We start from the raw sequence: 27,453 nt of genomic DNA, 5'->3' as shown, positions 1-27,453 counted from the left end.
CAGCATTAATGCTGGCCGACTGGTGCATAAAAATGCTCCACTGGCATAAAATGCCACACCAAAAAAAAACCTAAAATACCTAATAAAAATGCCCAGCCCAGATCAAGCTCAGACTCACACACGAGCTGACAAATACTCTGCTAACACCCTCTCTCAGATCATGGGTGATGTGATACAATACAATAGTACAATGAAAAGGGATCAGAAACTATACAACATAGAACCACCAAGTAGAACCATGGATACCCAAGTAGTGGGTGATCAAGCTACCACCAAGGTGCCTCGGAGAGAACTTGATGTCGATGTTGATCGTACCAAACATCTGAAAATAGAGAAGATCATAGCATGTCTCTGTGTGCATCACCAATGTCTCACAGTAGCATACAAGACCATCCTGTCAAAAATGCCGCTAAACATATGTGACCATGGATTCCCCGCCTTTGGCCAGACCGCCAAAGTGTCCCCTCATGTGAGCACCAGACGAAAGCCTCCCGTTCTCTGTGAGATAACCAGCTCATCATAAACCTGGATATCAATCCCAGCTCCAGGATTTGATTCCGACAGACTGAAGTCGATGCGTCAGGGACGTCCCTCTCTGGAACTTGTGCACCTGTATAAAAGTATAGATGAGGTGCGGCTGCCCCATCTGAACACCCGCGCACACTCCCTCTTTGGCACAAGAGAGTCGTGAGGGATGACCTCATCACCACCACTAGAAAGCAGCCGAGGAAGGGGCCACCAAGCCCTTTCTGCGATCCGAAGAAGAGGATCCCTTCCGCGCCTTGGACTTCACCTTGGTTGGAGGATCAGAGTCGGAGTCTGATGAAGGAGAGGACTCATCATTAGAGTCAACAGCCCGCCTCGTCTTTTGCTCCTTCTTCGTGGAAGCCGCTAACGTCTTGCAGTCCTTCCGCAAATGTCCCTTCTTGCCACAGTGGTAACATTGGGCCTTCGACTTCTTCTTCCCGTTACCCCTCTCTGAAGCTACATAAGCCTCGCCTCCATAATGTGCCGGAAGCCGCCCCTGTAATCTTAAGGATGTCTCATGCTCAAGAAGCATCGAGGTCATATGTGTAAAACTGACAGGAGTCGATGATGTCTGCGCTCGCAAAGCATTGGCCACTCCATCAAACTCTGGGGGGAGCTTGTAGAGGACCGTCCCGACGAGATGCGCCTCGGGAAGAGCAGATTGCATGTACCGAAGCTGGTCCTGTACTTGCGTAACACGAAGAAGAAAAGACTGAATAGTATCTTTCGGCTCAAACTTCATCTGTTGGAGCTGGCCATAAAGTGTGATTGCCCACATGGTGGAAGGTGCCTCGTACATGTGCTGCAACTTGTGCCATACTTCAGGAGATGTCCTACAGGAGGTAACCGCCGGTAAGACCGCTTTAGAAATACACCGAAGCAACGCCGAGTAAGCACGGGTATCGTCCGAGTCCCATGTGAGCACCGCTTCCTCATGGTTGTCCTCATCAAAGTCTTCAGGAAGAGGAAAAGGACGAAGAGGTCGGGAAGAGCTTCACAGACGATGTACCATAACTGCTTCTGCACAAACCAAGCTTTCATGACAGCACTCCATGTGAGATAATCAGGTCCATGTAACTTATCATCAGTGGAAGTGCACGGAGGAGCTATATGGAGAGGATAAGAAGAGAAGTAGAGAAGAGATGGAATTTAGAGAGGAAACACAACCAAAACACAAGCACAGACTGCAGAAAATGAGAGTTCACATACAATATAACCCAAAATCTGATCAATAGAAGACAAAATCTGTTGTAGAAAGGCAAAAAATCAATCAAAAACTGCCAAAAACAGCAAAAACGGCCTGAATTAACAGTCGCCCAGCCACGAGAGATGCTGAATCAGCAAAAACGCAGGCTGTAAACTGCAGGAAAACAGGTAGAAAACTGTCGCCAGCAGCTGCTGATAGAAAACACAGGCAGCAGAGGGTGCGGAGGCAGCAGGCGATGGTAAAACTGCAGAAAACGTAGGTCAAACAGGTCGCCTGTATGAGCAGCAGCCGCCTGATCAGCAGGGGTACAAAACAGTCCTGAAATCAGCAAGAAAACACAGCAGGAGCACAGATCCTGAAAACTGATACCATGTCAGAAGTGGAGCAGCTATGGAAGCATAAACATGTGCTGAAATAAACTGCTGAAACACAAGACAAAAAGAGAAAAGAAAAGAACACGATACAGATGAGAACTCAGATGTATGCACGGGAAATGGAATCCATATATCTGAACACGAGACAGTCGCATACAACAGTGAGTCACTGGCTGCGTGGGCACTGGCAGTGGCTCCAGCTCCTCTCTCCACAGAGTCTGCAGATGGTGAAGATGATGTACTGACTGAGGAGGAGCACTGAGTATAAATAGGTTGAAAAAGTGGGGAGCAATAATAATGCTGGTCGGACAGCATTAATGCTGGCCGACTGGTGCTTAAAAATGCTCCACTGGCATAAAATGCCACACCAGAAAAAAACCTAAAATACCTAATAAAAATGCCCAGCCCAGATCAAGCTCAGACTCACACATGAGCTGACAAATACTCCGCTAACATATCTTATATGAAGAAATTAGACGTATGTCTAGTGGAGAAGGCAACAACTCAGCTTATAATGTAAGAGGCAGGGCTGAAAAGAAAAATGCATATGCAGGGCAGAGAAATAGGAGCAAGAGCAAAGGAAAGGATAAGAGTGACATTACTTGCTATCATTGTGGTCGGAAGGGCCACAAGAAACCTGATTGCAGGTACTACAAGAAGGAACAAGAGAGAATGAAGAATGCAGGAGATAAAAAGAAGAAGGAAGAAAAGACAGATGCATTGGAGACATCCAAAGGCAAAGAAAAGGCCAATGTGGCCTCCAGTGTGGTCATAGAGGAGCTTTCAGATACAGAGGCTGATGTATTATGTGTAGTTGATTATGATGCCCTTGTATGTCACATGCAGGATATGCAGATTACCAAGGCTGATGTGATTGATGCACTCTTATCAGTTGATGATGGTGTCACTCAGACTTGGATTGTAGACTTTGGTGCCTCTTTCCATGTAACTCCTTGCTTGGAGTGTTTCGCTATGTTTAATGCAGGCAGTTATGGAAAGGTGTACCTTGGAAATAACCATGCTTGCAGCATTGATGGAATTGGCACCGTACACTTGTCTTTAGACAATGGTCAAGAGCTTGTGTTGAAAGATGTTAGATATGTGCCTGGCATTAAAAAGAGTTTACTATTTGTTGGTCAGCTTGACTTGCATGGCTACACCACACTGTTTGGTGGTGGTTTGTGGAAAGTAAAAAAGGGTTCCATGTTGATTGCAAAAGGAACCAAGAAGGGCACATTGTATCGTTTGCATTGTAAAGCCTTGAATGGCAAGTTTCTTGCAGTTGCTGAAATTTGCAGCCACTTGGAGTTATGGCATAAGAGATTAGGCCATATGAGCCAAAAAGGACTTGATGTTCTTACCTCTCTGAAGAGGGTTGATGGAAAAGGCTCTAAACTTGATTTTTGTAATGAGTGTCAGTTTGGAAAGCAAATAAAAAATTCCTTTTATTGTGGTGTCTCTCGTAAGTCCAATGTCTTGGACTTAGTGCATTCTGATGTATGTAGTATGCCCGTGAAATCATTTGGTGGTGCTGCATATTTTATCTCCTTTATCGATGATTGTTCCAAGAAGTTTTGGGTGTACTTGCTGAAAAAGAAAAGTGAAGTGTTTGCTATTTTTAAAACTTTTCATGCATTTGTGACTACTCAGATAGATAGAAAGATGAAATGCTTGAGAATTGATAATGGGGGTGAGTTCACATTGACTGAATTCAAGTCATTTTGTGACTTACATAGCATTAAGAGGGAGCTTATAGCCCCTTACAGTCCTTCAAATGGGGTGGCTGAAAGATATAACAAGACTTTATGTGAAAAAGTGCGGTGCATGTTGTTCATTGCCAATCTCCCTCATGCATTTTGGGGAGAGACACTCAAAAATGTGGTTCACATTTGCAACCGCTCTCCAAATAGGTCCTTAAATAATGGCATCCTTAAGGAGATTTAGTCTGGCAAATCGGCCTCATATGACCATTTATGTATATTTGGTTGTGATGCTTTTGTACATGTTAGGGATGAGCTGAGGAACAAACTTGACCCAAAATCCACCAAAGGCATTTTCACGGGCTATGGTGATGAGGGTGAATTTGACTACAGAGTGTGGTTACCTCAGTCCAAGAAAATTATTCGCAGCCATAATGTTGTGTTTAATGAGGCAAAATTGTTGAAAGGCTCTTTAGCCTCTAATGAAGATCTGAAAAAGGTGAAATTTCAGAGTTTGCAGCCACCCATAACTTCAGAAAATGAGCCTCAAGGTGGTGTACCATATGTTGAAACTGATGATCAGCTGGTTACTTTTGAGCCAGATGATGATGGACAGCAAATAGAAGCACAAGGAGGTCATGGACAGCAAGATAGGCTTGCTGATTATGAAAATGCAGGTGCTGGAAATGAAAACGAAGGTGCTGTACAGCATGAACAGCATACTGAAAATGGTTTACAGCAACAAATGAATGCTGAAAATAATATACCTCTTCATGTAGACCCAATTCCTGAAAATGTTGATCATTGGGTACGCAGGTCTACACGCGTAAGAAGGCAACCGCATAGGTTTGACCCCTCCTTGCATTATGTGATGCTTACAGATGAGGGTGAGCCTCTTACATACAAAGAGGTCAAGTCATGTGAGTTCAGCAGTAAGTGGAAGCTAGCTATGCAGGAAGAGATTAAATCTCTATATGCAAATGATACTTGGGATCTTGTGTCATTACTAAAGGGAAGAAAGCCACTTCCAAACAAATGGGTGTACAAAGTCAAGACAGTTGATGGGAAACCCAAGTACAAGGCAAGGCTAGTTGCCAAAAGGTTATGCACAAAAGGAAGGGATTGACTTTCAAGAGGTCTTCTCACCTGTTGTGAAGATGATCACTTTACGTGTGCTTTTTCCTCTTACTGTTGTTTTGGATTTAGAGCTGTATCAAATGGATGTAACATGGTGACATTGATGAGGAAATCTACATGAAACAGCCCGAGGGCTTTGTAGTTTTTGGAAAAGAGCAGATGGTGTGTAAGCTAAAACGTAGCCTGTATGGGCTGAAGCAAGCACCATGGCAATGGTACAAAAAGTTTGATACTTTTATGCTATCTCATGAGTTTACATGCAGCCATGCAGATCATTGCTTGTACATGGAAAAGGATACAGATAGCAGCCCCATAATACTTGTTTTATATGTGGATGATATGTTACTAGCTGGGAAAAGAAAGACTAGCTTGGATGCTCTCAAAAATCAGCTGAAATCAGCTTTCTCCATGAAAGATTTAGGAAATGCAGAGCATATTTTGGGCATGAGGATTCGTAGAGATAGAATGCAGAAATTGTTGTTTTTATCTCAAGAAAAGTACATTGGAAAGGTACTGAACAGATTTAACATGGCTGAAGCTAAGCCTTTTGGGGTACCCTTATCTCCTTATCTCAAGCTTAGCAAAGCCAATAGCCCGAAAGATGACGTGGAAGCAAATGCTATGAAGGGAGTTCCTTATGCATCAGCTTGTGGCTCTCTTATGTATGCTATGGTTGCTACTCGTCCAGACATTGCTTATGCAATGGGAGTTGTTAGCAGGTTTATGTCAAATCCTGGCAAAGCACATTGGGAGGCTGTCAAGTGTATTCTTCGATACCTTAAGGGTACACAAAGAAAAAGTATTTGCTATGGGTAGGGTGCACTTAGTTTGCAGGGTTATTGTGATGCAGACATGGCAGATGACTTGGACACTCGTAGGTCCACCAGCTGGTATGTCTTTACAGTTGTGCTGGTGGGGTTGTTTCTTGGTGTTCCAGGTTGCAAAACATTGTTGCACTGAGTATCACTGAAGCTGAATACATATCAGCTATTGAAGCTTCTAAGGAAGCTATATGGTTGAGCAAACTTGCAGATGATCTCGGCATGTCTATGGGTATTGCAGTTTTGGGATGTGATAGCCAGAGTGATGTGTATTTGGCTAAGAATGCCATGTATCATTCACGCACGAAGCATATAGATGTGCGATATCACTTCATCAGACAGATTCTGGAAGATGGTCAAATCACATTGACTAAGATTAAAACACAAGATAACCTTGTAGATGTTCTTACTAAAAGTCTAAGCAGAGCTCAGGATAAGCATTGCATTTGACTATTGGGAGTTGGTTAGCTAGAGGTTCATATTGGACCTTTAAGTGGGAGGTTGTTGGGATATAAAGGCTCGGTGACCTCTGAGTATATAGTACACGTACACTGTACATTTGAACGCACCGTTTACGTGCCCCAAGTATAAATACATTTTATTTTTTGTGTACCAACACATTTGTTGGTACACTCTTATCGTCTTGGACTTTCACTCTGCTCACACTCACTCCAGCCGTCACACTCATACGCTCACTCTTGCTCGATCTCAAACTCTCTCAACTGTCCCCTTTCAGTTCCAACTATTGGGATATAAAGGCCCGGTGACCTCCGTATATATAGTACACGTACATTGTACATGTGAACGCGCCCTTTACGTGCCCTAAGTATAAATACATTTTATTCTTACTCTTATCGTCTTGGACTTTCACTCTGCTCCCACTCACTCCAACCGTCACACTCATACGCTCACTCTTGCTCGATCTCAAACTCTCAGCTGTGGCCTTTTAGTTCCAACAGCTCTAAAGACGTTTTTTAGTCTTGCATGGGCATTTTTGACAATTAATAGCCTTCCCAAATGGTTTTTTCAGCATTATCCATAATTAAATATTAATTTTCAGTCTTTAAATACTGAAAATTAATCTAATAATTATTTCAGTGCCGAGAAAAATAATCTGATTGGCCAATAATTAAATTGGCTAGGCAACTTCCATTCCCAAGTGTCTCTTCGCCATCTTTCACTATTAGATTGGTGTTAGGTACCATTAAACGCCACTTTCCTAATGTCACCAACTGATACCTATGGCCAAATGAATGACCTAGGCTAACAATTGGCACTAGATACCACCAAGTACCTGTGCGGCATAACTTATAACAACTTTTGCCTTTGACATCCTGTGATTTCCTTAGATCCTGGGCTCGTAAATTTACTCTAACCCTAGTTACACCTCACATGTGCAACATTCACTTAACCATGTGATTAAAAATTAATCCATATGTTAAATGAGGTTTAAAAAATACATGCCCTCACGACAACTCTCCCCTTTAAAATCCTTGCAATCGTCCTTGATTGCATTGGCAGATGCATTAAAAGCAAAATAGTGGATTGGAATTTCCACAAGGTATCATAGTTAACACAACATTGCGCACTAGTGCTCCACCGTTCCAAATGCCCAACACATGCTGAAAATTACCAGCCAATCATAACATAACATAAGACTCGCAAAGAATCTCAAGAAACATTGCCAGATTATCATGTGACATGTCTATTTCTCATGAGCTTAACCCATCTAGCAAAACCAAACCATAGCATAGTATAACCAAGCATAAACCATGACTAAAACATCAATGGCAACATAATATGTGTTGTGTCCATGTAACCAGATGTAAACCATTGAAAATTGAGCATAATTTGATCATAAATTGATCACTTGCTGATCTAAGAGCTGATCACAAATTGTTGTAAATGTGACCCCAATCCGATCACAAAGTCATTGTAAAAACAGACTAGCAATCAATGCAAAAATTGATGCAAAATTGATCTCAAAAGTGACCATAAACGGTTCTCAAGCTGATAAAAAAATGAGCCGAAACTGATCAGAATTTTTGTTTCAAAATTGAGGCAAATTCATGCCAAATTGATCATAAGCTGATGCAAAAGTATAGTTTCAGTGCTCGGGTGAAACTCATACTCACGTGTATATATCTCACAGTGACTTGTACACTAAGTAGTGACCTCATGGCAAACATACTGTTAGCGCTGTACCTTGGATGCATGTTGAATACATCCGGGATCCACTACATACGAGAGTTGTCTATAACTTAAGGAGTGGAAGTGCTACCTCCCTCTTAAGCATCGGGCAGCAATACTCCTGATCCTTGCTCTGTTGAACTTGATGGAGCTTGAACTAAAGTCAGCTCTAATTGAAAGGCATCCAGGTAAAGCTGCAACAACTGAGGATGGTCTGCAAAGTCATCGTCTTCCATCTATTTGGCATCCATTGATGAATAATTTTGAAATTTCACCAAGTATCTCCTGGAAACTTTACCTTTGGCTTTTTTTTCCTTATGTGTCAAAATTTGCTAGGGTACCAAAATCTCATCCAGCTTCTCAACCTCAAGCTGAATTTCAGCAGACATATCCTTTGACACATCACCATGAAAAGACCTCAACAAACTGACATGAAAGACATTGTGTATTTGCCAATGTGGATGTAATTTCAGCCAATATACCACATAGTTGATCTTCTTCAACACCTGAAAGAGCCCATAGTATCTCATACTCAACTTTGGGTACAATCTTTCTCTTCCTTTAATCTTTTTCAGCCTTGCCTTTTCAAAACGCAGCAATACATAATCATCCTTTGCAAATTGCAAAGCACGTCTGTGGCGATCAACTCTCTCTTTTGCTTCTCTTGTGACCTCTGAAGTGTATATTTTATCTTTGCATAGGTTACATCCAAGTTTTCCACATAACGATCAGCTTGAAAGATCTTATTTTTAGTTTGCAGAATAGGTGGTACCTTCTTGCCACCCTTAATCACCTCAAATATAGCTTTGCCCGTAGAACTATGCACTGTGTTGTTGTAAGCAAACTCAACCAAGGGCAAATATTGCTCCCACTGTGTCTTGTGGTTTGAAATATAGCACCTCAAAAGATCTAATACTATGGAATTTGCTTTCTCAGATTGACCATCTGTCTGTGGATGGAAGGATGATCAGAATTTTAACGTGAAACCCATATTCTCTAATAACCCCTTTCAAAATAAACTAGTCATCTGAGGATCTTGATCACTAATGTTAACTTTGGCATACCATGATACTTACATGTCGCAAAAACAATTGTGCCATATGATCAGCCTTTATTTTCTTCCTCACCGGAATGAAATGGGCTTGTTTGCTAAACCTGCAAATGATAGTCCATATCCCATCATTCCTTGTAGGTGTCTTAGGAAGCTAAAAAATAAAGTCCATTGTAATGCTTTGCCAAGGCCTATCTGGAATAGGCAAGGGTTGCAACAAACTCGACATCTTTTGCCTATCATGCTTTACCTTCTGGTATACGATGCATGTCTTAACAAACTGTTCTACATCATGCCTCAAAGTTGGCCAATAAAAGAAATACTCCATTGCCTTGATTGTGGCATCAATATCTCTGTGTCTTGCATATGAAGGAGCATGACTTTTAGTGATGACTTTAGGCCTTAACCGCTTTGTGACACAGTCGTCCACATATCATTAGAAATCCATCTCTTAGCACAAAGTGTTCGTGCCTTTGGCCATTGCAAAGCTAATCATAAACATTAGCAAAGTCTGAATCAACAACATATTGCCCTTTCATAGCATCCAACTGAGTGTGATAAACCATGTTAACGACTGAAATTTGTGGCTTATGTGATAGTGCATCAGCCCTAACATTCTTTTTACCATCGATTTGTACAATCTGAAAATGAAACACAGAGAGAAAATTTGCCTATATCATATGCTTCTCTGACAACTTTGCTTGCGTCAAAAAGTACCTCAAAGTTTGATGATGTGTTTGAACTGTAAAATCAGCCCCCAACAAATAATGTTTTCACGTAGATAGTGCATGAATTATTACCAAGAGCTCTTTCTCATGGACCTATAAATTCTTTTTTGCACCGTGGAGAATTTGGCTCTCATAAGCCACAACTCGGCCGTCTTGGATAAGAACAGCCCCAATGTTGTTACCACATGCATCACATTGAACTATGAGTGACTTTCTTAGATCAGGCAATACAAGCATAAGACTTGGAAGTCATCTTTTCCTTCAACTTTTCAAATGCTGAAATTTCCACTACTGTCCATCTAAATGGTACCTCCTTCCTCTACAAGGCATGCAATGGAGATGCAATTTCAACAAACCCACATACATACTTCTTGTAGTAAGAACATAAACCCAAGAAGCTGTGGATCTTTTGCACATTCCTTACCATCCAACTTATTCCAAGTTGTCATGATGTCCACCTCAAAGGGACTTGTCAATCAATTCGATGCAAACATTTACTTGAATTGTATCCACGTTGACGGTGCTCTACCTTGCATCAAAAGAGTGGACCACCACTGTAATGTATTCCCTTAAAGTGGTTGCCTTTAAAATCTTCGAGGACTTTGTGAAGTTTCCCCTTGAATAGGTTGCATCAAACTATTGAATGAAAGTCAAAGCTTTCAGCCTATCTTGTACACCACTGAAGCACTCAAACTTCATTGTTTTTCTACCTCATCATAGTCTTTTGTTGCCCCTTTGGGTGTCAAGTTGTCATACATTGGCTGCTGCAAAAAGGGTGCATTTGTTGAATTTACATTGGAACCAAAGCCAAACAGAGCATTTGCATGACCAATAATAATTCCTTGAGCCCCATAAGCATTTGGGAGTACAGATATAGTACCAAACATGCTACTTGGTGCCCGAGGCATCAAGCCAATGCTGCCATACATAGGGTTTTGTATATTTCCAGCCATACCCGAATACATTGGGCCTTGCACGCCATACATTGGTTGCTGCATACCATAGGGATTTGTGCCATACATTCCCGTATGCGGTCCTTGTCTAACCATAGCATGAAAAATCGTGCTTCTACCAAAATATATTGGCTGTCTCATCATAGCATGCATGCTCGGCTGTCCAAAATCCATTGGATTGGCACTTCCGTGATGGCCTTGCATTTGCATTCCTTGCCCTGTAGGTACTAACTGTTTTATTTCATTAGCATCTTTGGGAGCTTCAAATGAAGGTTTTGGCATTACCTTCGGTGCATCTTGCTATCCCGAAGGTGTAGAAGACGTCTTTTTCTTCTTGCCTTTGTTGGCCTTTCTTTGGAGAATTCAAAAATCGGGTAAATTGAGGATCCTTTGCCAATTCAACAAAGAGATTTGCTATTGTTCTCATCCGATTCTTAAACTGGTCATCAAATTCCTCTTCACTTTGCTGGTCATCAGTCTCCTTATGCCTTGAAGGCAGTGCATCTTGCCTAATAGCAACATTTTCAGCTTGCTGTCCACGGTTTGAGCCTTGTCCAAGGTCAGACATTGCATTTTCTTCATTCCCATGTGAATTTTCATATTGAGAGGCATCATCATTGCTTCAGTCCATCTCACTATATGAAGACATATTGCTGTAATTTCTCACTTGAGAGCAAAAATCAGCACTAATACGCAACTTTGGCTTGCAATCAGGTGCCTCGGGTCCACCAAATCAAGAGATTGATGGTATCTTGGCAATGAAACCATGTAACCAGTCTTCCTCCTCGGATAGGGTGGTAAATAGCATGATTAAGCACTATTTACAGCAATTAACAAATTCACAAAACTGAAATGCACACTTTATCATATAATCTTGGACATTGGACACCTTGTTGGCCCCAAAACTGGTGCCTCTTTTGGTATTTATTTGACCTAATTGAAGAAGAAGTTGACGTACAATGGGATTTTCCCAATCCCTTTTGGTATTCCAACTCCCCTTGTTACTCAAAATGACCAGAAAGTCTTCAATCTGATTTGCCCCTTGATTCGGGCAATCAATTGGCTTTCACTCGCTTTGATGGAGATGGAAAATGCCCCAAATTCAATGATTTGATGGTCCCTCCACTTGAATAGGCTAAAAATAGCCTTGTTGAATTCAAGTCTTGAAGCTTTCAATTTTTGGCACGTTTCTTGAGGTTGTTGCTCTAATTTTTGTTGCAGATTAGGGTTTACAGTAGAGAAATCTGAAATTTTTCAGCCACTGGTGATCTCAATGCTGTAATCTTCAGAGCAAGGCTGTAGAAAGGTTGGGAGATGAGAAAGCATGTTGAGGAGAGAGAAAATTCAGACTTTCTTCGCGAAGATTTGAAGAAAATTTGTCACTTACTGCTGTTGCCTTATCTCACCCTATCTCAACAGTCTATAGATGCTGTCAGTTGTTGTTAATCGGTCTTCTCCTCTCCTTGGCTACCTTAGAAGATCCTTCAATGGCTGCAAATCAGATCAGCAGCATCTTCTCTCTCTCTCTCTTGTAGGCTGAATACACAAAAAAATGCTTCTCTCCAGCTTCTAAAGACGTTTTTTAGTCTTGCATGGGCATTTTTGACAAGTGGCAGTCTTCCCAAATGGTTTTTCTAGCATTATCCATAATTAAATATTAATTTTCAGTCTTTAAGTGTTGAAAATTAATCTAATAATTATTTCGGTGCCCAGAAAAATAATTTGACTAGCCAATAATTAAACTGGTTAGGTAACTTTCATTCGCGAGTGTCTCTTTGCCATTGTTGACCATCAGATTGACGTTAGGTACCATTAAAGGCCACCTCCCTAATGTCACCAATTGACACTTATGGCCAAATGAATAACCTAGGTCAACAATTGGCACTAGATGCCACTAGGTATCTATGCGGCATAACTTATAGCAACTTTTGTCTTTGACATCTTGTATTTTCCTTGGATCCCGAGCTTGTAAATATATCATAATCCCAATTACATCTCACATGTGCAACATTTACTTAACCATGTGATTGAAAATTAAGCCACATGTTAAGTGAGGTTTCAAAAATACATGTCCTCATGACACTTTGAATGCTTTTAATTGACGGTCATCTTTCTATGAAGGGCCATATCAAAAGATGAAGGAGCTGTGGATGAGCTTACATCCCTTGCTAAGGATTCATTTATAGATTGGTGATGGTTCTTATTATTCATCTCCCATCTTTTGATGTCTTCTACACCGACTTACCTCTAGAGTTCGAGAGACCATTTTGTGGGAGGAGTTAGCCTAGCTTGTTTTGGAGCATGAAGAGCCACTTAAAGAAGATTGGAGCTAGTGGATCCTACTCTACCAAAGCTTTTACTATAGGTTTGGAAGGGGGATACAAGGAGGACTACACGAAGGCCAATAACAAGAAGAAGAAAGAAGTTGAGCACTTTGAGATGTCATGGAGCTTTAACACTGATTTAGAGGGGAAGCCTAAAAGGCTACATTGTGGAAAGAGCATACATCCCAAGGAGAAGTGTTGGAAGAAATGCCCTCACCTTCGATCGGGAGTAAAGGATTGAGCTACATCATTTAAAACTTCTTCTATGTTTGCCTCAACTCTTACGCACCCTTTCTTGTTTGTGCATCACCATTTCCAGAGGTTTCATTTCATCCCCTATCATCTACCCCAATGGTTCCTTTGTGTCCCCTGTCCCTTTCAAAGGTGGATGATATTGGTGATGCAATTGTGGATCCTTGGCCCCTTGTTTCAAAGGGGGATGATATCAGTAATGAGGTTGTGGATTCCTTGGTCCCTTGTTTGAGAGGGGGTTTTCTTGGATTGTGAGGAGTTTCTTCATTGACACACTACATTGACGAACTTCGACAATCTTGCTACCCTCAAATCAAGTTCGCCTTCTTTGGCCTTTAGCTCATATCCAGGATTTGAGAGGGGGTGCTAGCAGCCATTTGTGCCATGTACACTCATTTCCTACACGTGAGTTTTAATGTGAGTCAGACTGGACACGAGGAGTTATGACATTCGGTTTGTTTGTCATTCCATGTGTTTGGACGGAAAAGGCAACACTCTCTTGAGTATGCATTTTAGTGCATTACACTTTTTAGTGAGTTTTAGTGTGTTCATGTTGGCTGTTTTAGGAACCAACTTAGTGTGTTTATTTTTTGTGGGTATAGAAGTATTGTTTTGAACCGGCTGGCTCAGCAGCTATGTCTAAATGGCCAATAGTGGGGCAACCAAATTTTCCATGGTAGCCAACAATTTTATTGGCAAATCATTGCTTGTAAACAAGCCGACCATCTTTTTGACCCCATCTTGCACTCTCCAAATTCTGGTGGCATTCCTTCATCCTTGGGTGCTTCTCTTCATCATTATCCTTCAAGGGTGAAATGTTTCACGGTTACCTTGGACTGGAAGGTGGAGGGTTGGGAATCCATATGATGGTGATGGAGAAGAGTGATGAAGATTGCTAGCAGCCAGCCTATATATGTGAAGAAGCGGACAGCTGGTTGATTGCTGTCCAAATTGGGCATGACTTGCATCATGCATAGTGACCCTTGCTTGCGAGCCTTAGTTTGAGTTAGATGGGGACATAAGGAGCTCTGATATTACGTGTGTTTGTAATTTCATGTGCTTTGATAGAGGAGGCAACTCTTTCTAGGGAGTGTACTTCAATGCGGCTGTTTTTCAACTAGTCTTAGTGCGTTCAGATTGGCTGTTTTGGTGAACTAGCACAATGTATTTCTTTTTCCGTGCTTGGAGGCAAAGTTCACATTGGCAATCAGATTTGCGTGGGTAGTAGCAGTTTTTTCCTTTTCTATGCAGGCGGTCAACATTAAATTCTGGCTGGCCAGTTTTGAGGTGCTTTAGTCAAGCAATAGAAGCCTCATGATCATTGAAAGACACTTTTTTGCAGATTGCAGCACATTCCCAACATTTGGTGGCATTCTTCCATCATTTTGGGCTTCCATGTGTCATTAGCGTGATTCGGTGTTCTCACTGACACTGGTGCAGGGACTATCAGCCAACATTGTATTCAGCATTCTCTTGGTGTTTAGTGCATATACTCTTCTTTCATTGCAGTCTTTCTCCTACTTCTCTCTGTGTTCGTGTTCTTTTGTTGCACACTCAAATGGTATCATTGTCAAAAGAGAGGACTTGAAGATTCTACGAAGTGCTGTTTGGTGCCTATTTGTCTCGAAAGAATGCAGTTTTTCTGCATTGTTTGGGCATTCTACAAAGTATGCATGGTATCTATAACTTTCTTATGCAAGATGTAGCTGATTTCTCCTCTATTCAGACAGCTTGACACCAAAATGCAGTAGTTTTTGGTGTGTTTGCAGATTTTTTTGAAGAGCTATGGATTATCAGTTCGATGTGTTTGATGACTTAGATGAGGAGTCAATCCAAACTTTGTCAGACAGATAGTCTTGCTAGTCAAAACGTTGCAAAGAGCAATGTGAAGATCACAGATCAGAGCCATGATCATCCAAAGATCACCCTTCTAATAGGTCCAGAAGATTGTAGTGGACTCATTTCCCCTTGCTACTCTACATGTTTCTCACATGGTACCTACTAAAGGATGTTGCATGGCCATTTTGACATGGTGTCCGTTCTTCCTTCTATGCCAAAAGAAGATTGCCTTGATGGCTCAAATTACTCCCTTTAATCTTGCAAAGTGTGTTGGGAATAAAGGGTCACCATGCCTTTTATGGTGTTCGGGTGTGCACCCTTACACATGTACTATATATAAACCTAAAGTGGTACTTTTGAGATTGTACCCACATCAAGTCTTGTGCTCTCTCTCTCTCTCTCTCTCTCTCTCTCTCTCTCTTTCCACACCCCCCCCCCCCCCTTCCCTCCCTTGCACTCACTCTTTCTCACTATGCGAACCACCACATCGTGCGCCTCGATCCTCGTGGACTCCATTGACAAACTGATATCAGAGCTTAGGTTGTTGGAGCTATGTAGGACAATGTCAGGCAGTTCATCAGAATGCATGAGTTTGTTAGGTTGCGTCAGACACTCTATTAGACTACATTAGTTTATTAGGAACTTAGATTGTAGGCGGCAATTCAATCAAGGTGACGGGACATATTTTCCATTATTTTTCACAACTTAGGTTTTTTGAATTAACCCTTTGGCCCATTGACGGCGGGTGTATGCATGCATAAGCACAATGTGAAATTTTGAGTCGAAAAATTGGGGCTTTTCCTAGATTTGGGGATTTTGATTCAAAATAGGACAATTTGATAGAAATTGCAAATTTGGTGACATTTACTTGGGAAATTTGGGGCTTTTTACATTTTGGTGAAATTTTAACAATTTCATTGAAATTTGTGCACACTGGACCCGAGAAAATTGTTGCTTTTGCACAATTTTATCAAATTGTGCAAGAATTACTTGGTATATGCACTTGGGTACATGTATTGATGAATTTGGGCGGATTTGCCTTTGAAAATTTGGGGCTTTTGACCTCAATTGTCAAATTTGTGCCCAAGAATGTATTTGGAATTGAAATTGCAACAGAATTTTGGGGATTGCACATGCATTGGTGCATTAGTCTATAAATCTGGCTGTAATTTATTGTGGAGTGCAGTAGAGGCATTCTCTAATTTTGGAAATCAATTTGCAGATCTGAAATTTCTGCAATTTCTTGATTTTCACTGCTGGTTGGTACTTGTAGCGTACCGTGGTCATTTGTGTGACATTTGGGGTTGCATTCGCTGACGTTTGAGTCAATTTAGTGCTGCAAATCATGGCTGGAAACAGTGATTGCAGCAACCTTTTGCACATCAAGAAGCTTGAGGGTTTAGACAATTTTGCAATTGGGCAAAAACAGTGCTACAATGTCTTGGTGCAGAAGAAACAGATGAAACCTATCAAAGCTAAGGGAATAAGACCAGCAGGTATGGAACAAGAAGAGTGGGATGATTTGGATGAGCTTGCATGCTCTACCATAGAGCTCTTAGTGTTAGACAACTTGCTCTCTAACATTGAGAAGTTGAATTTTGTATATGAAATGTGGTGAAGACTTGAGGAATTGTATGCTCAGAAAAGTGCAGTCAACAAGGTTTATTAGTTGAAAAAGTTGATGGATCTTCGTATGAAGGAAGTTATAATGTTTGTATATTTGAACGAGTTCAACTCAATTTTCATTCAGCTAATTGCTTTGGATTTTCACATTGATGATGACTTCAAGGTTACTTTCTTGCTATGTACTTTGCTTGAAAGTTGGGATACTTTTAGGACAGCTTTGAGTAACTCAAATGCTCAGTTGTTATATTTTGATGTGGAAAGTTCTTTTTTGATGGAAGAACTCAACAAGCAAAATAATTCAACAAGCAAGTCTTCTAATGCATTGCACACTAGGAGCAATTTTCAGCAAAAGGGTAGTTTTGAAAATAGAGCATGCAACAAGTCTCGTGGCAAAAATGTGGAGTGTCATCATGGTGGTAGGAAAGGACACTAGAAACGGGAATGTTTTCAATTGAAGAAAAAGAAAGGCAAAAGCAAAAACATTGAAGACAACAAGGTTGAGAAAAAAGGACAGCCAATCTACAAAGAAAAGCAGTGTGAAGATAAAGGAGATAAATGTAGTTACTCATGAGAATGATAGTGACGGTGATGTACTCCTTGCTTCTTCTTTGAGTGCACATGCATTGATTGCAGATTCTGATGATGACATGCACACTTGGATATTTGATTCAAGTGCGTCTTTTCATGTCACATCACATTATGAGTGGTTTTTTGACTACAATGGTGGTGGTGCACATAGTGTTGTCCACTTGGGGGATAACTATGCATGTCAAATTGTTGGTATTGACAGTGTGAAATTGGAATTTTAGCATGGCTCTGTGTTTGTTTTGCATAATGTGAGGCATGTACCTCAGCTCAAGAAGAGCTTGATAAGCAAAGGGTAGCTAGATGACTAAGGCTATCATACCTCCTTTGGGGATAGCAAATGGAAAATTTGTAAGGACTCTTGCATTGTTTTCGAGGGCTCGAAAAGTGATACTCTATATCCTTTGTATGCATCTAGCGTGTGTGACTATGTAGTCGCCATAACCAAGCATCTAAGTATTCTTTGTGGCATAGCCGGTTGAGACACATGAGTCAAATTGGAATGAAAGTGTTTTCTTGTTTGGGTTATTTGACCAAAGATTAGAGCAGATTTTGCAGCTGTTTGTAGCAGATCAGTCCAGAGCAGATCTGTGTCTTTCCAAATGGCAATAATTTGTAGCTGTCCATACAACTGAATATGTATCAAGCCAGCTTTGCTATTTCACCCACCCTTCGTAACTTGCTACAGCTGGTCCTTGCTGAGAAGATCCTTGCAGTTCTCAGCCTAGAGCTCTTGTTGGTGACATAATTTGGCCATACAAAAACACGTGTGGTAGTTTGCATGAGTTGGGAGTTATAAAGCTGTGCAATCAGGAAAGTGAACATGAAGTGAATAGAGAAGATTGAAAGAAATGTAATAGAAGGAAGGAACAAATTTATAGAGGACTAAAGGATGCAAGGCTGCAATAGTCAGTGCCAATATGCAGCTTGGAGTGTTTGTGTGGGCTCCACACAGAGGCATGAGGATGAGATAGAAGAATGAGGAGGGCTGGCTGAATGAACAGTCGATGAGTGGATTTTTTTTTTTTTTTTTGGGGGCGGGGGTTGCTTATAATAGCCAAATTGATACCAATATTGACATTGGTCAAGGCTCAAACTATGGCTGCTGAGGTCAGCCTGTCCATTGTTAGCATTTACTTGGAATGGGGAACAGGATTGGGATCAGGATGCCTTGGAATGGGGGGAATGCCCAAGGTTAGGGAACGGGGGGGAATGGCACATGTCTCAAGTATCCACAATGCTCCAAATCGCCCCTAATACCCCAAAATTGACTTGATTACCCCAATAGCTCCCAATTGCCCTAATTGCCTTCAAATGCTGTAATTATTCCAATTTCCTTGGAAATTAGATGATATAAATGTATGATTGCCTTGGAATCGAGAGAGGGCTGAAAATTGATTGTGATGTGCAAGAGTTGATGATGCATTGAATGTGAATCTTGTATGGACTCATGCTTGCCTTGTGACTTATCTTGATGCTTTGAGTCTTCAGCCCGAGAGAGAAAGAGAGGTGTACATTAGGCAATGGAAATGGATGGACAGGTGGCATGAGCATGGCACACATGAGAAGAAAAAAATTGGGATAAATATCAATTTTTGGCTAGCAAGCCTGAAATAGTTGTTTCAAATAGGGAATGACAAGGAACGGACATGGAATGGGTTGGGGAATGGCAAGGAATGTTCCGTCACCGTTTCTCCTTGTGGGAGGGTTTGGAATGCACTAGGCTGTTCTTAGAGGCCGGAACAGCCGTTCCTTATTTGCCCCTTGGTTTGCTTTGGGATTGGCCTTCAATTTGTTCCTTGGAAGACAAATTTTGCCCCGAACTTAAGGTTGGCTAGCTTCTCTCTTACATTTCTTTTGAGATTCCCAAATTTTAGCTGCTGAATTTCAAGTGTTAGGCCTTGAATTCTAGCACTCTTCTTAGGGTGGCTGGTAAACCCTAATTTTTGCTGTAAATTAGGGTTTAGCAACAGAAATTCTTCAATTGCACCCTTCACTCAGGGAGTGGCGAACTCTTTTCTTATGCATCCCCCTCTCAGGCTATGCCATTTGTGTAAGAAATGAGTGTCCTATATGCACGGCCCGAGAAAAGATAAGAGAACCCAAAGTCAAACATGATCCTCCTATTGTATATAATACGACTGTGATATGGCTGTGTACCAGGGAGAAAGCTGCCTACAGCAAATTGATGCTGCCTTCAGCCCAAATAGAATCCTGCAGTGTCATCTGCTTCAAACCCTTGAAGACTGCTGCGCTGCCCAAATCCAGGACAGTCCCTTGCTTAGCCATGTCCAGTCATGAACAGCCACGATCACATGAGCACTTCCATTTGCTCCTTCATGCTTGGCTGGCCAACCAAACATCAATTGATGTTGATGCTGCTTGTAGCAGGCATGATCCACTGTACACCAGGATCATCACTACTGAAGCTTAGGCTATGACATTGACACTTCCACTTCCACTCTCTCCTTGATCCTTGTGCTGGCCATCCAGTTCACATGCTTGCTGCAAACATCAACTTATGTTACACTTGTAGTAAGCACAATACACCATGTACCATGAGTGTCATCAGTGAAGATCAGGTGAAGATGATCGACCGACAATGACCATGATGTTGATGACCTCTTAAATAGGCCACACAGATAATGCCTGCTAGGCCAGCAGTTCTGATCTGCTGTTGACAGGCTGCTATAGCGCATCGGAATCCTGCCAACCTGCCATGTCATCCTGCTGTCCACCAACAGTTTGTTCTGCGTGCATGCAATTGGCAAGCACTGCGCCTGGGCTCCTTTGGAGTCTTTCCTGGGGGACATTGATGGTCAGCTCTCTAGTGTACATTTACCTCTTTTTGTTTTTCATACAAAGTGCAACTTTTTGACATAGAAAACAAGTTTATACTAGTGGTACCTCAAAGAAAATTCGTTTTATCCTTACATGTTTCCTAAATGTTCCTTGTATTAGAGGGGGAGTGGTCTTTGATCATTGTGGTGAGCACTTTTCCAGCTGACAATTTCTGAAGTTCACTGATATACTTTTGTTTCTGACTTTGCTCAGATCTTTGGCCTATTGACTGCATCAAATGATCTTCTAGAATTTCTGAAGCGGATAGAGTGCAATTATTTTGACTCTGCTTCCAAGATGGTTGACCAATGGTACAGTCCAACCACAGAGCCGGTATGTACTTATTCAGCCTGCTCTGTTTACTTCGATTCGTTCTGATTGTTAATCTAGTACTCTGGACAGTTTCTTGTGGATTTTCATATTCAGCCTTCTTTGTTCACATGGGTTTCCTTCTGATTGTTTTAATCTAGTATTCTTGGGCTGTTGTATGTGAAGTGGATCTGAGTTTCTTGACCATTCCTGACCTGCAGATCTGGGAACAGAATGCACTCTTCAACAAGTACAAAGCACAGGATGTTTTAGCATCATTAGACAGAAATCAGCTTCGCCTTTTTGGTGCTGGTGAAACTGTGGCATTCCATACTTTTCAGGTTGGAAATCGTACGCATGGGCTTACTGATACTGTTCAATGAACTGCTATTTGAATAATATGAGAGCTGCAATGGTTTCCCCAATCCTGATATTGAAGTGTTTGGAATGCAGATGCTGATGTTGCAGGCAGAAGCAGAGATCCACTTTGCACCAGCTGAGACTCAGAGGGGTTTATTCAAGTCTTTGGAGTTTATTAAAGACACAGGTCTCAAGGTTTTTGATTCTCAGCCAGCGTGTGAAGCTCTGGCTTACCATAATGAGATCAATCAGACGACTGTCAGGGAAAATACATCCAGAGCTTTGGGCTGTCACACATGCTTTGATGTAAAATACCGAGGTGACTGGATGAGACGTCCCATAGAAAGCACGGAGGTGGCTTGGCTAGCCAGGTTTCTAGTAAATGTTTCAGATGCCTTGAACAAAAAGCTCAAGCTAGATGTAGTTGAATGCGATGATTTTCGTGAAATTGGAACCAAGCAAGCATGTGAGGTCCATCCTCAAGTGGCTGTATGTCCTACAGAGACCTCAGAAGTGAACCTGACAGAGCTTCTGAAAGTATCTAGAAACTCCTTGTTAAGTCTCTCTCTATTAGAGTTAGCAAAAGCCATCAAAGCTTTCCTAGTAAATTTGTGGAGCATCTTGTGTGTACAGCTCCAGCGAAAAGGCTGGAGAGTAAACCTTAGGTTTTTGGCCCAAAAGTCCGTTGTGTTTTGCCTGCTACTTGTTATATTGTGGATGTCAATAAAGTTTGGAAAGTTCCTCTCTACCATCTGAAGGTAGTTTGGGGTGCTCCTGATGAGACAATTGTTTGTCTGCTGAATGTCTCCAGGAGGATAGAGAATAAGGTGGTGAATGGAAGGTGGGGTGCAAGGCCTCTTTCTTTCATTAGAATCAGGAAAAGCCACAAAAGCTTAAAAAAGACATAAGCCACAAGGCTATCTTGGTTAAATTCTCAAGAATTGAGTGTACAGTTCCAGCGGAAAGGTGGGAGAGTGAAGTCTTTAAGATTTGAAGCCCACAAATTAGTTATTTTCCACTTTGCAACCATAATAGAATCACAAAGTTGGGTTCTCTCTCCCTTGTACATGTTTGTCCTTAACAAGTTGATATGTTAGCTATTCTATTCTGATGCCTTTATTAGTTGGTATTTGGCTATCCTTTTTTATCTGCACTGCTTCAATTTATGACCCGGAAAATTGTGTAGAGTAACTGTTACCACTTGGTATCTTCAGAGTGAATAATAGACTTGCAGGCTAATTGGGCACCTAATACGCTCTGCCAGTCAGCTGCTTTAAGGGTTAGTCTATCAAGCATTTAGAGCAAGTTGCGACTTCTGGCGTGCTTTTTGGAACATGATTCCTGGAGCAAGCCGGACGATGCTGTTGATGTGATATCAAGCATTTTAAAGTGATGGAATAATGCTGTTCATCTCATAGTATTTTCAGAGCTCAGGCCAGATGAATCCAGCAAATTCCAAAGCTTTGGAAATGTTACAACCATGTTTTACCCCCCAAACAATCAAAAGATCAGAGGAAAAATTTGATGTGTCGTCTGCTTAGGCAAGTCCAAATTTGAAATGTGTGTACAGCAAGGTTGTTCTCAAATGGAAAATATTGAGCACTTGGATAGTCATATTTTGCATGATGGGTAAGGTTTCAAAGTCTGAACTACTCTTTAATATGGTCTCAACTTTGTAGGAGTATGTAGAGTCAAGCATACGAGCATTGAACATGTTTTGCACCAATGTGATTTACGGTCTTGCCGTCTTTGATTAAGGAGCTCAATTGTAAGAAAATGGTTACTTGGACCTTGACCCACATTGTTGGGTCTAAGAATAGAATTTAGTACACTTTACAATCCAGTGTGCTCAAACTTGTTCATTTGTCGAAGGAGTCACTAGGTCAAATGTGCTCATTTTTCAGCTCATGGAACTGATATTAATTCATCAAATGGAGTGTTCTTTTGTCACCTCATCAAATTGATATTGTTGCCTCATGAAAACCATCTTATCGCAGTGTGTAATTGGATGTTTATCACCCCGTTGCATCATGTTTTACTTTTGTGGTAGACACCTAAACTATTTATACTTTATGGTAATGTAAAATTAGATGTTTATCGAAGTAAATTGTGGAAAAACAAACGTCCATTTGTAATATATAGTGTACCGTGTCATTTGTGTTTCACCATTGCTGGCTCTGATTTGCACCATAAGTTTTCTGGAAGAATAGCTCCACATGCATGCATGCAATAATGTTTAGGTGTTCCAACATGTAACCTCAAAAGTTGATGAGTGGAAGACTACAATCATCTTAGAAATTGATGAGGGAGATTACAATGTTTCATGTCACTTTGAAGTTGTTATGGATGGACATTGCAATGTGTGTTAAGACACCTATTTATGGAAGGTACACAACCACCTACTTACTATTTGTGATGAAGGGTGCAACGAGCCGTATAATTGGCAAGCAAGTTTGTTAGAACAGGTGGTGATGGAGAGAACTATTAAATTTTTGCTATTTGGTCTCGTTAACTCATGGTATGCTTTGATCATTATGTGCCTTTTAGCCAAGGAAGTAGGGTGAGCTAAAAAATAACAAAGATTAGATGTGTTGTATTGAGGCTTACCATGTGGTTAATGGCTCCTAGGGCTTTGACCTGAACTTTATGCAACGAAATTGGCTAGCCTATTAGATGCTCATTGTTATTTTTCCACCATCACCTATTCCAATTGCCTTGCCACCTATCCACCCATAATGAGTCGTTGCAAGATGAGGTTGGAAGCACATGATTGAGTAGTTTAGAGAGCATCCAATAATTAACAATATTCTATCACTAAGGATGATGAGGAACTTGACTTGCCCTCTTTGAAGTTCATACTAGGCCTTCTAAAGGTATCTGCCTAAGTTGTCTTTGTTAGCCATCTGAGTTGGAAGCACATGATTGAGTAGTTTAGAGAGCATCTAGTAATAAACAATATTCTACTGTAAGGATATTGAGGAACTTGACTTGCCCTCTTCCAAGCTCATGACGGGCCTTGCCTTCTATAGGCACATGCCCAAGTGGTATTTGTTAGCCATACCGATAACCATAGCCACCCAACATGGTATGCATGTGTGTTCCTGTGCATGTGTGTCAGCTTGCACATGAGAAAATTGATGCCAAGTGTGTGCTAAATGAAGACAAAATAGACTAGATAGTAAAGATTGTGTGGAAGACCACTAATTGGTTAGCTTCCCATATCTACAAGGAAGTTCACCCATTGAAGTCTTCACAAAGTGGGGGTAAGAAACTTTGAGACTAAGCCAAGAGGAAGGATTTCTAGTGTAAATATAAAGTTCATTGCATCTTTTAAGACTACAAATATTGAAGAAGATTCACTTGTGCACAAGGTTGAGAACTTGGAAGGCGAAATGAAGGAGAGTTTGAAGTACCACTTCAAGGGAGCCGAACTTGGTATTACGATGTCGTGATGTTATGAGGACACATTGTGAAAAAGTATGGAATGCATCATCATTCGATTTCTCTATAGATCCAGAGAGTCAATGTGATCTGAGCCATTAGTACTAGTGTGAGTTGCATGGATTATCCAAAAATACTAGATTTTTGGATAATTTTAGTCTATTTTAGATATTATTTATTGTAAAAATCTGAAAAAGTTAGAAAAAGCTTCTAGATTAGAATGGTATGCAAAAAGCTAGTTGCTTTTTCAGCCAATTAGGGGATTTTCACAAGGATAGATTGACGAAATTGCACGTGTCGCGATTGTTGTAAACATGCTGAAAACTGCAGATTGAATTGAGGAAAGGAGTGATTTGGGAGATCCGTGAGGTGTCTTGGAGTTTTACTCCCCTTTTGGAGCCAACGGAGCCATCAGATTTGGGTTTCGGACAACAGAGAAAGAGCGGATTTTTTTGATCCACGTTTTTGGTTTACGGAGGAGCTCTAGGAGAACTAATGCCTGGAGATTGCTTCTGAGTAGTGCGAAGATTCCAGGTTCTTTCAATACATATTGATTCAATTCATTGTGATTTGTTTTTGTCGTGTTTACCACTTGGGTATTCTCTATCTTCTCTTCCATCTCCTATCTCTGCTTCATTCTACTTCTGATCCCCTATGGATTCGACCTTTCAACAAAAACCCCTTCGACATTGGTGAACCCGACGTGAAATGTCGTCAGAAGAAGGAAAGACAAGATAGGAGAATCTTTGAATACATTCTCTAGTGATGTTTTGCAACAGTTGGTGCAAAATATGAATATGCTTATGCAGGTACAGCAACAACAATAGGTGATGCAAGCTTCAGCTCAAACAGAAAGTGTTGTGATGAATGCTTTGCAAGCAGTTGAGCGTGAGGTGAAGTTATTCAATGGCAAGAATGTATCTGCATATGTACATACCTATGCTCAAAAGATGAAATTCTTTGGAGTGGCTCAATTTGTATGGAGCTGGTATTTTGTACGTGTTACTATTCATGAAGTGAAAGCACGGATTACTGAATTATACTTGCAGGATGTTGACTGGATAGCTTTCAAGAAGACACTCAGGGAAGAATTTTACATTGAGGACACCAGTTTGATTACGCGCAAGACTTTTCAGGAGTGGGTTATACAACCCAGTAAGGGTCTTGTGGCTATAGAATTGTTAAGAGAATTTGAAAGTAGATTTGAGCAGTTGGATCTTGCAGAACATCAAGCTCTTGCAAGTCAGAAAATTGAATTGTTTCTATAGGCAGCTGATCCTGAGCTTCAAGAGAAGCTTGATGATTTGCTGGAGGATCAGACTACAGAGACATGTTTGAAACAGAGTGGAGACATGTTAAGGAAGCTGTTACTCCGCTTGTGAAGAGGCATAGAAAAAGAGAAAGATTGCATGTCTCTAGCTTGCCCACTATTATGGGTAAGACAGTTGAAGTATCCAGTAAGCCATCCGCTTCTGTGGCTAACCCTATGGCTGTACCTGCTATTGTTCCCTCCGTTAGGGAAGATATATTAGATGAATTGGTCAAAGGGATGTGGGATCTTCAATTGAAGGTTGCAAAATTGGATGAAAAAGAACAAGAGGAAAGGGGATGGGCAACAACTCCTAAGCCTGGAAGAAGATGTATGTGGTATGATAGTTTGTAGCACGAGAGAAAGGATTGTGTTGCCTATCAGGAGGCCTTGGCATGACAACTTATCTTTTGGAAAGATGGCAAGATCCATGCATAAGAAACGAGATTGCCTCTTGCTTTGAATTTTGGAAAGGGAGGTATGCAGAAGTTGTTGGAAGACTTGGCTGTCCGAAATGCTTATGCGGCGGTACATGCTTCTACTTTTGGTCTATAGTTGGATAGAATGCATGGCCAAGTGATGGTTGGTCCAAAGGCTGAAATATGGACACATGCTTTACATGCAGCTGAAAAGAGAAAGGTCACTGATAGTGAAATGTCTCATGCAGGGCAAGACATTCGTGGCATAACTGGTTGGGAATCGCCGGTAGATGCATATTTAGTGTATGCATATTTAGCAAAAGTACAAAACATAGATGTACTTGTGGAAGAAAAACGAAAAAGAGATGAAGATATTGCAGGGATATCTAAAAGAATGACAAGAAGAAGTGTGGATCAGCCTAAAGCTGCAAATCAGCCACCTCCCGAGCATGTTATGGAAGAGGTCAGTTAGAAGCAAAAACAAGATAACAAACAAGAGGGCAAAAAGAAGGGCAAGTAGCCAGGATATAAGTTGCAATTTGACATTGAGACAGCCACATATCTTAAGAAGGTTCTTGAAGAATGGATCTTAAACAATCGGGTGAAATTTACCTTGGGAGAGGTGCTTGGCATTGCCAAGCAAGAATTTCATGATGAGATCATTGACATAATTAAAAGGAAGCGTCAGTTTCTTGGTGATATCACTAGTACATTGCTGCAATTTGAAGAGGAAACTGGTTTGTTGGGTATTCGTGTTGAATATGAGCATGAAGTAAGTACTGGATTATCTATGTAGGATGCTACTAATCAGTGGACAGCATGTGGAAAAGAGAAGAAAGTGGTTGAAAATGCATTGTCTTGTAGCAATATGCATGGTGGAGTAAGGCAAATGCAACAATATGGAGAAGAGACTCTAGGATTTATTCCTCGAAGTCACTCCACAAGAAATCATTGGGCTAGAGCTACCACTGAAACGGTAGTGAAAATAGGGGAGCGTGAAACTCCTTATGTTGCTTTACTTGACCATGGGTCTGAGATAAATGTCATTGAGCGGGGATTGTATGAAAATGGTGCATGGCCTGTGGACATTGATCATGGTTGGCATATGAGGGCTGCAAATAATTCTTCAGGGGAGTTCTATGCTGCATGTCCTAATGTAAAAGTGACAATTGGTGATGTACAGGAAGAGCAACACTTCTTTGTGCAAGATAGTTCCTCATATGCAGTGATTTTGGGACAACCCTATATTATAGGAGTGCGTATGGAAACAAAGGTACTTGATGATGGTTCTGCTTATGCAAGAGTTAGAAGCAAAGATGGGAGGAAAGCAGTCCAATTTCTTACTGTTTGTGTTAATCATCCTAGAAATCGTGATATGCTTCGAGAGTCTCCTTTGGTTCCAAATGCAAGGGAATTCAAAGACCTGGATTTTCATTAAGCACTGCTGTAATGCAGGGCT

General features: G+C 41.1%; 1 protein-coding gene across 1 annotated transcript in view; it reads left to right on the top strand.

Annotated features, from left to right (window-relative positions):
* Positions 1-22,423, top strand: part of LOC148013354 (sphingomyelin phosphodiesterase) — a 31,557-nt gene extending 9,134 nt beyond the window's left edge. Inside the window, exons 2-4 of the mRNA XM_087667603.1 lie at positions 20,370-20,489; positions 20,687-20,806; positions 20,919-22,423. Coding sequence (XP_087523729.1) covers positions 20,370-20,489; positions 20,687-20,806; positions 20,919-21,581 — 903 coding nt within the window. The 3' untranslated portion in view covers positions 21,582-22,423. The remainder of the gene's footprint in view (positions 1-20,369; positions 20,490-20,686; positions 20,807-20,918) is intronic.
* The last annotated feature ends 5,030 nt before the right edge of the window (positions 22,424-27,453 follow it).

The sequence above is a fragment of the Lygodium microphyllum genome, chromosome 26, assembly GCF_053477565.2.
Source record: "Lygodium microphyllum isolate KBCC chromosome 26, Lygodium_microphyllum_v1.1.10, whole genome shotgun sequence".
Classification (NCBI taxonomy): Eukaryota; Viridiplantae; Streptophyta; class Polypodiopsida; order Schizaeales; family Lygodiaceae; genus Lygodium; species Lygodium microphyllum.
This window is presented reverse-complemented; position numbering and strand designations above follow the sequence as displayed.